This window comes from Acipenser ruthenus, chromosome 3 (assembly GCF_902713425.1).
Source record: "Acipenser ruthenus chromosome 3, fAciRut3.2 maternal haplotype, whole genome shotgun sequence".
Taxonomy (NCBI): Eukaryota; Metazoa; Chordata; class Actinopteri; order Acipenseriformes; family Acipenseridae; genus Acipenser; species Acipenser ruthenus.
In genome coordinates, this window is record NC_081191.1 from 98,984,242 (window position 1) to 98,997,183 (window position 12,942).

The following is a 12,942-nucleotide window of genomic DNA, read 5'->3' on the forward strand; positions in this document are numbered from 1 at the left end:
TTGGATAACTGTGTGGGAAGATTGATGTGCATGATGTATGTGTATTTTGTAGCTGGTTCCTATCTGTACACTCATTTATTTTCTTACACCTCTCTTGCTTCAACCACTTTACATGGACAGTAGAGCGGTAAACGCTTACCATGCCATCGCATGTACTTATGCCAGGGAACAGAACCACACTGCAATATTGCACTGTAAGTTAACTGGATATTTGCCATTATTTATGAAGGTTAAAATGAGAGGCCTAAGTGTACATTGCAAGTATTTTGGCAGAATATTGCAAGTGTTTTTCTGAAACCAACATGGATAAACTAATAAGTAATAAACTAACCTTTGTTAAGTCGGCCCAAGAAAGACTCCAATTTGTCAAGCTTTCTGTCAGACTCCAAATGCATATCAGGCCTGGCTTCAATTTCTTGAGAGAAATAGCAAAAAAGTAATTATTTCACTGTTAATTTACTGAAATATCAGAGAAGCAGATATTAACCTCAGCACTACCAGTTAAACATTTTGACACGTTTCACTACACCACTTCACAAAACAAGACATGTACATACAGTAAATAAAGGTTTGAAAAGGAAAACATTAATCTCTCCTGTTCTTGTTTAGAACATATTTTCTTTAACTCCCCCCCCCCCCCCCCCCAATTTATTACTATCAAAATAAACAGTTTTATTACTACAGGACACAAACAAACTCTCTCAGCTCCCATCAACCACTTTATACAACCCCCAATTAACCTAGTTGATCAGCAGCCACTAGTCTGCTAGAAATCAGTCATGACACCAAAGCAACAGGGCATTCTGGTACAAATTCATCACAATTTTGGTTACCTTCTTGAGGTTTGGAAATGGCAGGCGTGGTGTTCTTTATTCTGTTTGGTGATATAACAGGACTTATTGCCGAAGGAGATGCCAATCCTGGAACAGAAAACATACATCTTAGAAAAAGACTTGCCTTGAAACAATTTCTGGAATTAGGGTCATGTATTCACGTGGCTCATATGGAGACAATAGTTTCTTATAAAAGGTTGCCGTGAGTGGAAAGAACCATCTCTCAGCTGCATTTGGAACTCCTTTCCAATCTGTGTATATCTATAATCGATGAGTCACATGATTGTTCAATATGCCCAACATTCCAGAAACAAGGAAATCAAGAAGGCAAAGCATGGGGCAAGTTGAAAGGTTCCTCGCATACAGTAAAGCACAGTTCTATCATAACCAAGAATACAAGACAGACTTGTCAACAGCACTGGATTTAAGGGATTTAGTTACTAAAATAAAATGCATGTGAGTTTAGTCCAGCAGTCACCATTTACTTTAAAAAAACAACAGTGCTGCAGTAGAATAAATGTGTGCTGACCTTTCTTGACCATTCGCGCAGCAACAGTAAACTGGGTGGAGTCATTGGCTGCCCCTTTGCCCCTGACTTTCCAGGCTTCTTCCCGGGCAGATATGAGCTGCATCCTCTCTCCAATGGACATCTGGGATTCAACGTCGTCTCCCATTCTCTGCTTAAAAAAGTACATGTTTTTTAAAGACCTCCTGGAAGAGGGCTTTAGTGCAGGCAGAAACAGATTTATTAAAAACAGGGCTCGATATCTCTGGATGCTTCACCTGAGCCTCATCTGGTGCTAACTGAGCAAATAATATTGAAAAAAAAGGTCATTTTTAGTATTTATAATTTTTCACCAAGATCCAAAACGATAAATGAGCCCAGTGCTTGTAATTGCACTCTGCTTCCTTTGTATATAAAAATAATTAAAAAAATACCCCACCCATGAAAGTTTGTTCTACAGGCTGCAACAACTAAGTAGTATTTTTTTTAATTAATTGGTACCAATAAAATCGACTGGTGATCAATTAATCGAAACAGTGGAAAAGCCAGACAGGTTTTAACTGCTCTCTTCCTCTCCCCCCCCACCTCCACCCCCCCCAATTCTAATTAGTTTACCAACAATAGTTTGTGGGTCTATTCAATTGAACGACATTTTACAGAAAACACACAGCCACTAAAGAGGAATACATGCACTGTTAGAGACACACATAAGGGACTTACTTTAATGACCTGAACAGCAACAAACCGGTGGGACTTACTTAGATCATACAACAGGATTAATTTCCATTCTTGTAGTTTGATCAATTTTACCACTGACCATCTTTATAGAGAGGTTTAAACTACACCAAGAACAGAGCACACACAGGAACAACCCTCTACTCATGCACAGTAAACCTACTGAAAAGCACACTGTAAAAAAGTGAAATGAATTAAAAGTACATCAGCTTAGGACATGTCCTAAGATCTCTCAGAGGGTTAGAGCATTACATTTTATTTATTTATTTTATTTATTTATTTTAGGCGAGTTATTCCATTTTTATTTCACCTTCCATCTCCAAGGATGACGGTCATCAACCATCAGGGGACTTGACTCCCTAACATTAGGAGGACTGACCTTCAAGGAAAGCAAAGAGGAAACAGAAGAGTGAGGGAGGACAGATAGGACAGTGAGGAAATGGACCAAGATGGCAAAAGAGCAAAAATAGTTTTTGAAACTCTTTGAAAAACAGCTGCTAAGCCAAAGCCAGCGATGTCATAGTATTTTCATGTCAAGTCAAGTTTAGCGTGAGCAACCTCGTGTGTGACAGGGGATAATGCTGCGGCGAACAAGAGCACATCCCCATCAACCAAACTCAGCCGAAAACATGAAGCTCCACATGACAAACTAGACAAGATGCTTCTTATCTGCTTTCAGCAGGTCACTGCGCCAAAGGATTATTTATTATTGTTTTTTCTTTTTGGCTTTCAAGCTGTTTAACAAAAAAACTGATATCAGACACAACCTCATTTATCCAGTCCTAAAATGAGTGCTGTTAATGTTACTGCTGTTTTTTTTCTGGAGGGGGCATTAGCAAGACTCATTTAAAGATACTGTAAACTCAAAATAAATTGTGAATTTTGTTTTTACCTTGCCCGTTGCAAATTTGTAAATCGATTTCATAAGCTGCAATGTCATAAGAACACTGAGCATCAATAAAAAGCCGTCATTTAACAGAATACAGTAAATACCAAAAAAATGAGTAACATTATTTGACAACTATTAGAAGCGTTTATGTTGAATACATTTCCACATGCTTTACATGTTTCAAAGTTGGTACCAGATTTCAACACATAAGGAGATTTAAGGTGGTTTTGCTAAATTGTTCTGGCTTCTACTGTGGTTTTAGATGATTCGCGAGGTTGAAATAGAAAAACAGTACTGTACTAAAATCAAATCAATTACCTTCAACCACAGTCTAACAATCCCACTGTAAATCCCATCTTTGCCAACATCCAACACAGGTTCTCCATTGGAAGGAAATACAGCTGATTTGGGACACTTAATTATACAGTTCTCTTTACTCATAACCAGCCAATGCTTTATCAAAATGAACTAGAAAAAATGTGATTACCATAGCCAAGTTAGTTACTAAAGTGATTTAATATTGGGGTATATCCGTTGTAATTTATTTTTGAATAAATACATTTGATAATTTTAGAAAAAAATTCAAATGTATCAATGTGTGGCTCTTTACACATCCCCTTTATTTTTTTAAATGCATTGAATTTATTCCAAAGTACTAATTTTAGGCATTCTGCCAGCCCTCCCCTCTCCTAAAGGGTAAGTTAACAGGGGTGGGGGGAAAAAAACAAAAAAAAATGCCAAGGACAGCTAAGCAAAGCCAGTTGACAAGCATTCAAGTCAAAATCATACCACTTGAAGGCTCATGCAACTCTTTCCTCACCTGGTTATAAGGTACAATGTACTGATATTTTTGGCCATTAGGTACAGTAGGAGAATAAGTAGATGCAAAGACAGGTTCCTATAGACAGGAGCAAAAGCAAAGCGAGAGAGAGAGAGAGAGAGAGTGCACGAGAGAGAGAGAGAGAGAAAGAAAGAAAGAAAGAAAGAAAGAAAGAAAGAAAGAAAGAAAGAACACACACAGAGAAAGCAAGAATTAAAAGGAAACGATTTACAGGAAAGAAACTGTCCAGGTATTAATCAGAGGGGTTTGATTTCTTTTTCTCGCTAAATTTCTTTATAAATATGTCTCCAGATCAGTATTAGAAAACACACACGCTCTTCAAACCTGTTAAAACAGCAAGGCATGCAGTGAAGTGTCTAGTTCCGAATCAGGACATTATAATGAGTTCAATGTGTATCTTGCATCACTATCCATTTAAAAAGGTCTCTCTCCCTCTATATGAATGAAACATTCTTCAGAATTCTAAAAGTTAAAAACGGATCTGATTCCATCATCTCTGTGGGTTAACTAAACATACAGCACAGCACTGTAGGTGAACCCTGACTACTAGTACTGTACTGTAGTAAACTAATGGAAACAAAATAAAAAAAAGGCTTTTGCTTGATTGGAAGTTTACACAGAATTCATAAAGGAAACCAGCCTCAATCCCCAGTGGCTTTAAGGAAACCAGGCATTTTGCATTTCCCTGCCCCTCTACATTAGAATGGCCTTAACAATGTTAAGCAAGTTTCTAAAAAGGAGTTAGGAAGCAGAAGAGAACACTCCTCTAGAACAGCAACCCTAGAAGCTCCCTCTATAAGCACACGACAAAGCTTACCCAGAGCAGATTAGACACAGAACTGTCATCAATAATCACTCCTTCCTCCTAGAAGGTGAAACAAACGGGAAATGTTGCAAAGTGTGGGTGAAGTGTAGCAAGTTCCCTTGAACCCAGCTAACTACCCCTCCAGGATATGAATACACCACCCCCTTAAATCAGCAGCAGCACACCCAGACAGGTGACCACATGCATCTTCACCAGATTAAATGATGATCTCATTTCGACACTAATCTTCCCACTTAAGAGTTTGCACACGATACTTGCCAGTCTATGCCCTTTACATAGGTTAAACCAGATTTAAAAAAACAAAAAAACAAACGCACGTTATTTGTCTACATACCGTGCTAATTATTTATTTGAGAAATGATAGCACAGTACGATTAACATGATAATGAAAATGATGCCAAAATGTCTACTAAACTATACAAGATAGAAGCAGTACTTGTGTGTAAAGCATTTTACACACTTTTCTCTTCCAAAAGATATGTGGAAATGTCACTATATATATGCACCGTATATATGTGGAAATGTAACTGTGACGTGTTAGAAACTGCAAATCAAAATTATACATCAAGTTAAATGCTTCTTTAAGTTTAAGCAAAAACCTGTTAGTCTCTGTAGGCTTGTGAAATTAAACAAAACGATTGCTCGTTATCTACCGATCTTTTCCAACTGTTACATGGGACTTGAGAGAATAGAAACCTACTGAAATTGCACCAGAACAAAAACACACTATAGACTACCTCAAAACCTGGTTCAAATCCCAGCTTGGCCTCCGAGTCACAGGGTAATCTTGAGGGGAATAAAGTCTCGACATTCTTCCCACCCCAGCAGTAAACCTGTATAGAAGCAGGGCCCAGCTAGAAATGATATCAGGGGCCTTGCTCACAAAGCTTTGCATTCAGAGTTAAAGTATGTATTTAAATAAAAAAAGGAGGGCTGTTAAACGAGAGAGTCAAAGCAGTTAAGATGTGTGTGTGTGTGTGTGTGTGTGTGTGTGTGTGTGTGTGTGTGGTGGGGGGGTGGGGCGGGGGTGGGGTGGGGGTGGGGGGGGGTGGGATGGAGATTTAGTTTCAAATCTAAGGCGGAAAAAAAAAAACTTTAAATGTAAAAAGAAAAAGTTATATTACAGAATTAGTCTCCAAAGACGTATTCTTGTGCTTTAGTTTTTACTGGCACTGGCCACAGATTCTTGTACTTCATAACCCCATAAACTTAGATCTGAGGATTTTCAATTACATCAGCTTTTGGCTGGTGCAGCCTCATAAATAATTCTAAACTGAGTTAGTCACGTACAGTGACATAATGACCTGTGCTTACATTTCTACCTTGAAGCAGCAGAACCATACAGAATTACAAGTTTCATGTAGATGTTGAAATAACATTTATTAAAATAAGCAGACAGGCATACAGGAGATAAGACAGACGGACAAACAGGACACAAAGACAAATACATAAAACAGAAGACAAACTTAAAAGCCTCTTAAACCCAATTCTCACAGGACCAAAACTCACCATTTAAACAAGCTCCTCTGCTAAATGTAATAAGAAATTCAATCTAAAAAGACACCTGGGTCACCAGTTTGGGAAGCTGAAGCAGCTGTGTGCTTCTTGTTGTGGGAAGACATGCTGCCCAACTGTGCTTGAAATGTGTGAGATAGTTTCACTCCAAGGAAGTGACAGAAAACTTTGTGGGAATTCAACAGATAACCTACTGCTTTCGTGATACCCCGAGGACATTTTATGTGGCAAGGTTTAGTCATTTGAGAAGCAGACATTATAAACATGGCAAAACATGCTTGACGTAAAGTTAACAGCAAGATTAAACACATATTAAAGTCTTTATGAACTAAAGAAATAAAAACTATAATATATATTTTTTTCCTTAACGTGGCTAAAAGCACACCTTTGAACTAGTTCTCATATTTCTCAGTCAATATTTTACTAATAATGTTTAATTGAAATATTGGGCCTTATTCCCAAACCTTATTTTTTTAAAAGTTGTTTTTAAATGAGTTTTTCTGTTGCTTATACATCCTTTAAAACGTTGTGAATAGGACCCATTGTGTCCTTCCAATCAGTCCTCCTGTGAAAGATGTGCATCCATTAAAACACTTCAAATGCTCTAGTCAGACTATTTATTACTATTTTTTACAATAGTAATTTGAAATAAACAATTTAAATTAATCCCACTAGTGTAAATATTGTTGACTTATAACTTCTTAAAAAAAAAAAAAAAAAAAAAAAACAACACAATGTTAGGTATTACTAACTTCAGTAGGCTAAAACGATCTCTTGCTGTATATGAAAGGTTTGCTTAAAGCTGACGACACAGTTTGTAACTACTTATCAATAGCACACTGGCTGGGTCTTAGCAGTACCACCCAGCACGTTCTCAATGATACTGAGATTAAATTGGCGCAAGACACCCTCTCAATTGGAATACTATTGCAATCGAACGTTCTAAACCATGTGAGCAAAGCCAGAACGCCAAGATGGATTTACAGTCTTGGTGTATTTTATTTGTTATTACACATTAGTAACTATTTTTAAAATTATTACTGAGAGAATAAAAATGTGAGTGAAATTAGTTTTTCTCCTCAACGAATCCCCTTCTTCCTCACTGAAATGGAAACTTTAGAGGCTGTTGTAGTTTATTTTGGTGGAATCTTCAACAGTGACACATTTATTTTTAAAAAGCGAATGTCTAAGAATTGATCAATAAAATGAAGTAAGACATGGAAGATGAAGATGGAATAAAGTGGCTGTAGACAACCAACACAAAGAAGCAAAGGTTGATAAAACTGAAAAAGAAACTGTACAATAAAAACACCACTGCAAGGTCTACATTTCTGATTGGTAAAATGTGTGTAAAATCAATGTCTTCTGTTGTGCAGAACAGTGTAGCTTACTTGAATGCATTACTTGTCTGAAACCCTACCCCTAATTCTCCAAAAAGCACACTAATTAAGGATTACTATGGGTATTCAAACCTGTACATTTTCAGTGGACTTAAATGAAAAACAAATACAGTAGGTCTGCTACAAAACAGGTTTGTTCTTACAAGTGATCCTCAAAAACATTCCCACATAAAACGGCCTCATCTTTCCCAGTTTCCTGGACAGCAGATCCCCAGAAAAGAGAATTGTCTTAATATTGCCAGGATTAGAAAGTCACACTAGTTCTGCACCCTGTTCTACATCTCACAACTCCCCTTGCTTGGGTATATTTTAGAAATGACACACAGTGCCAGAAATGTTAGCAATCAGGGCCCTGCTAACATGCAATGAACTGATCGGACCTATCGCAGCATGTCCTCAGGGGCCTGGTTGTGCATTCTGCTTCCAGATCAATTAAATACACTTCATTGAAGGTAGTTCTGAAACCCAAGACTGGGTGCAGCAGGAGTAGTGGGAGTTTCTCATGCCATTGTATGGGCACGCTGGGTTAGGATAGGACTAGATCTCTTCAGACAAGCATATTACCTAGTGCATACAGTTGTTAGAAAGAAGTGTGAAGTAATTGGGGCTCAATTGAGTCAACAAATATATGATCACTAACAGGAACAGAAGACATAATAAGATCCATCAAATTTAAAAAGGAAAGCTGTCCAAATAAAATATCCATAACAACTATCCAAAATAACAAAAATAAAATCGATGCATAACAAAAACAGGTGTAAATGCAATTCTAGATGAAGCTTTATGTGGGTTTACAATGAGATAAATTCACTAAATATTATTAATATTGAAATTTTTCAACTGTAAAGTATATTTTATGGATTATCATTTTCTTTGTTTGCCCCAGGCCAGGTTACCTTCTTTTTGAAGCTCTGTTTGACTTCCCATAGCTGTGATTGGTGTTCAGCGACGACCACTTTGACAACGTCCTGCTTTTTGTTGATTCTGTTCCTCCAGTCTTCTTCCCCGCTCTTCTTGAGAAGGGCTAGCCTAACAAGGAAGAATATGCAGCCTTAGTTTCATTAAACACCTTCTTGGGATTCCTTCCGAACATAGCTTGACAGCCAGTTTGTATTTATGTGGTCTATATGCACAAAGAAACAGAAGCATGCTGTAAACCACAAGGGAACACAGCGTTCAAAGCCATGCAAACAGAGCAGTAGAATTCTCTAGATTTACTGCAAAATCAAAAGTATTGCACCAACAATACAAACAACAACTTTTATAGTTTTAACAAAACGGAGATGAGGTGCCATTTCTACATTTGTTACACAAACAGTACATGTAACAGGTTGAGTTTTGATGCATTTGCCTTATGCAAGCAAAAAAAAAAAAAAACCTTGCACATTTTATGCCTGGCTTTAAAGATGATGAAGAACAACTAGGAATCAATGCTTCTCAATGATGTATCACTGCTATACCCATTAGACTTCCTATGGCACATACATTTTAATCTGTGTGTGTGCTTAGGAACCAAACTGATGCGTGCTAGTGTGAATCTGCACAAGTAAAGGCAATGTACCTGCAGTATACAAGACTTGGCAACATATTGAGTTCCAATGCCCATGGCTGCTCCACAGAGAGAGATTGGAATTGATTTTGTCCAGCATATTGTTCACAACTACTAACAATCTTGCTGATGCACCATGTATTTATTGATTTATATATGTGTGTATTCTGAATAGCTGTGTAAGTACATTGACTGTAAATATGTACAGAATACAAACTGATCAACCACTGTCAGTCGTTAATAAAGTCCTATCCCTCAGAGTCTTCTCATAATAAACACATGTTCAATGCTGTCCAACACGTGTCACAAACAAACATGAATCATGCTCAACACTGCATCACAACGGTTCACTATGTTATTATAGTATACTGTGCTGTTCTAGTTTTTTTTATTGAAAACTTGCATTTTATTTTTGGATCCTTATTTCCCTTGTGTTACCAAAGTAGACTGATGGGGGGTATTTAATTCTAATCATCTAAATGCTGTTTCAACTTTACAGTACAGAATTTATAACAATAACCCTTGTTGAGTCTACAGATATTAAGAACAAGCAGTGTGGTTTCACTAAGATGCATTGGATTAGTTTGTTCAGCATATCTTTCTTTATATTCCCTGTGTAAATGTTTGCAGATTATTGATTACAGCTTGGAATGGAAATGGTTTGCTTTTTAAAATAACCACACAATTGTACTATGAATATTGTGATGTAGATGGATTCCAATTTAATTTTAAATGACTTAATATTATTTCAAAAGACCTGTTGAAAAAGGAATACAATGGGGAAAAAATATTTAACTAACTATTTAAATAATGTAGTCTATATGTGCACTACAATGCACAGAAAATGATTTATTTTTTTATTTATTTTTTGCGCTGATGAAGATCCTGGTTTATTTTCTATATGCTGTCCTATGGATTTGTTCCCATGATCAGTCTAACTTGTTGCATTTGTTCCCATCAGCTAAACTACTTAACAGATTAGTAAGCTGCAATTACTACTGCTTTTGTTCAGTTCTTTGGGATGCTCCAGTCCCACAAGTACGCTGCAATTGACCCACAGTGACAGGACCACTTGTGGATAGTTATCCTGCAACAACAGGATATAGGATTTGTGTTATAAAGTTATGAATTCCGCAGTTTTCCTCCAACGTGAAGGACTAACAGTTGTCTTAAAGCATAGTGCAAACGCGTTATTAGTGAAGGAGCCATCGTCCACAGGGAAGAACTAAAACTTCATATCCAGCAGCAGTTTGCACAAAAGCAATCATCTTGCCACTTGTTTATGTACATTTATTCCATATCCACAAAAGCAGGCCCACTGTGCTAGAGCTACAGCATTATTTTTGCATTACACACAGACACCATACAATAACAAAGTGGGGCCAAACAGTCAGAGCAGACAACGTTGTACAACACTTCATACTTCATGTCTACAGCATCCAATGGAATCTAAACACAGTGGGAAGCTTTCTATGTGAGCATGAGTTTAAAAAAAAAAAAAAAAAAAGTGTTTCAGAACCCTAGCAGTGTTCACAAGAAACTCATTACTTCACCTTTGCTGTATCCTGTATCGTCCAAATCCAAATTACAGTGTGTGTTTGTATCTTAATTTTGACTTTCAGCCCCTCTTGGACCAAAAAGGCTTCATTTTTCAAGCAATACAATGCTATCCAACAGTCAATATGAACCAGTCACCTTTGTGTGGGACAACATGTTCTAGCAAAATAATGACCGTGTAATCAACACTTCCTGTTGCAATTGGCACATGATGGGTGGAAGTGTTGGGCAGCAGTGATACTTCTTGAGTGTCAATTTTACATTAATTGAGATGACAAGAAATTGACAAAATGTTGCTTTGGGAACACTGTGGTATAGGAATGGGCATATTCTAAAAGGTGACAAATACAATATCAATATATCTTTGCATGTTTAAAAAACTCCCGAGTGGCGCATCCAATAAAAGCACTCGCTAGAGTGCAGGATGCGCTCTATAGCCTGGACGTCGCCGGTTCGAGTCCAGGCTATTTCACAGCCGACCACGGACGGGAGCTCCCAAGGGGCAGCGCTCAATTGGCCGAGCGTCGTCCGGGGGTGGGTGGGTTAAGTCGGCCAGGGTGGCATCGGCTCACCGCACACCAGCGACCCCTGTAGTCTGGCCGGGCACCTGCGGGCTTGCCTGTAAGCTGCCCAGAGCTGCGTTGTCCTCCGACGCTGTAGCTCTGAGGCGGCTGCAGGGTGAGTCTGCAGAGTGTAAAGAAGTGGCACACGCTTCGGAGGACAGCGTGTGTTCATCTTCGCCCCTCCCGAGTCAGCGCAGGGGTGGTAGCGGTGAGCTGAGCCTAAAAATAATTGGACATTTCAAATTGGGGAGAAATAATAACTAATAGGCAACGACTAAATTTAAAAAAAAAAAAAAAAACCTCAATTCACAAAACAGTATATTATTGTTTAGTTCTATAATTGCTTGGGTAAAAGCTCTGTCACCTACCTAACCAATAAAAACACAAGCACAGGTAACCTATTTTTCTTCCAACTTTGAAACAGAATGAGGTTACAGCATCACTCCTGCTGGCTCCCCTTGAATGATCAATGATATCTTGCAGGTCTGTTTCCTAAAATAAATTCCCTGAACTCACGTTAAAACTGCAACTGCAGCCTACATTCCTACAATGAGAGGCAAGGTGAGCATAATTCACCTGCTGGAGGTTATTTGCAAAACCCAGAAAAATGTCAGGATTTTTACTTTACCTTACTTGGAAAAAAGAAACTGATCTGGTTGAGAGCTTTAAAATGCTTAGCAATGTATGCATGCTACAAGAACCAAAAAAGGACATACTTCTGTATTTAGAAAACAAAACAAAAAAAAAAATGCACGGATACATAAAAACACACGCAATCCGTAAAGTAAAAAAAATACTAAAAGTTTGTCAGATTGATTTACACAAATTCAACATCATTATTTAAAGCTGCTAAATTCCTAACCCTGACCCTGTTCTTAAACTCAACAGATAAAACAAATCTAATAGTTAACAGCTGTGTTATAAAATTCAGTTTGCTACTACTATTTGCCAGACTAAGCTTTTTTCTTTTTTGCAAAACAGAACTTAAAATTGTACATGCACCTCAAAAGAGAAATCTACATTATAAAGCACAGCACACACATTTTCATATGCTTTAAAAAAATAAAAGGTTAAGAAAAATCAGTCTTTAAAATGTACCTGTCTTTGATGGACATTTGTTTGGAAGACATGCTGTCAAGAAGTTCTTCACTGGTTTCAGCCTGGTTTTCCTTGGCAGAGATGAGCTCAGACTGCACACCGTATCCCCTGTCCTCAGTGAGCTCTGAAGGCTGCAGTACGGAGGGCAGCACATTGGAAGTGTGAGAGGCACTCCTTGCTGTTGTAGACACCGCTCTGAGTGAAGCAGTGGGTTCCAGCAGCTCTGTACACAAACACAACACAGGATGGCGTTGGAACCTTTTTTTTTCTAGTATGAAAAACTGCTCAACCTCAAAAAGATTAAAAAAAAAAAAAAAATCTAATAGTTTATAGAGAGAGAGTTTAACAGCTGTGTTATGAAATCCAATGTGCTACTACCATTTGCCAGACAAATTAGAATTATTATTATTATTTTTTTTAAAAAGGAGTATGAAGGGCTCTGGCACAACTGTGCAAATAAGTATGAAAGACCCTAAAAGGATCATTTAAACAAGAAATGTAGTACTGCCTTACTGGTCTTTAAACTACATCGTGGACTGCATGTAACACAAACGCTACTGTATTTATTTGGTTAATCTATCGCATACACACATGTCCTTGCCAAGTTAAATAAGTGAGTTTCAGTGATAGT

General features: G+C 37.8%; 1 protein-coding gene across 4 annotated transcripts in view; it reads right to left on the bottom strand.

The window, feature by feature from the left end:
* LOC117435459 (supervillin-like) overlaps nt 1–12,942 on the bottom strand; it is a 113,121-nt gene that overhangs the window by 20,053 nt on the left and 80,126 nt on the right. For 3 of the 4 annotated variants that reach the window (XM_059019636.1, XM_059019640.1, XM_059019633.1), the window contains exons 16-23: nt 12,312–12,534; nt 8,441–8,573; nt 4,621–4,668; nt 3,783–3,860; nt 2,384–2,452; nt 1,363–1,513; nt 834–920; nt 332–415 (exon numbers count right to left, since the gene is read on the bottom strand). In XM_059019636.1, coding sequence (XP_058875619.1) covers nt 332–415; nt 834–920; nt 1,363–1,513; nt 2,384–2,452; nt 3,783–3,860; nt 4,621–4,668; nt 8,441–8,573; nt 12,312–12,534 — 873 coding nt within the window. The remainder of the gene's footprint in view (nt 1–331; nt 416–833; nt 921–1,362; nt 1,514–2,383; nt 2,453–3,782; nt 3,861–4,620; nt 4,669–8,440; nt 8,574–12,311; nt 12,535–12,942) is intronic. The other variant, XM_059019627.1, reaches the window with a different exon arrangement.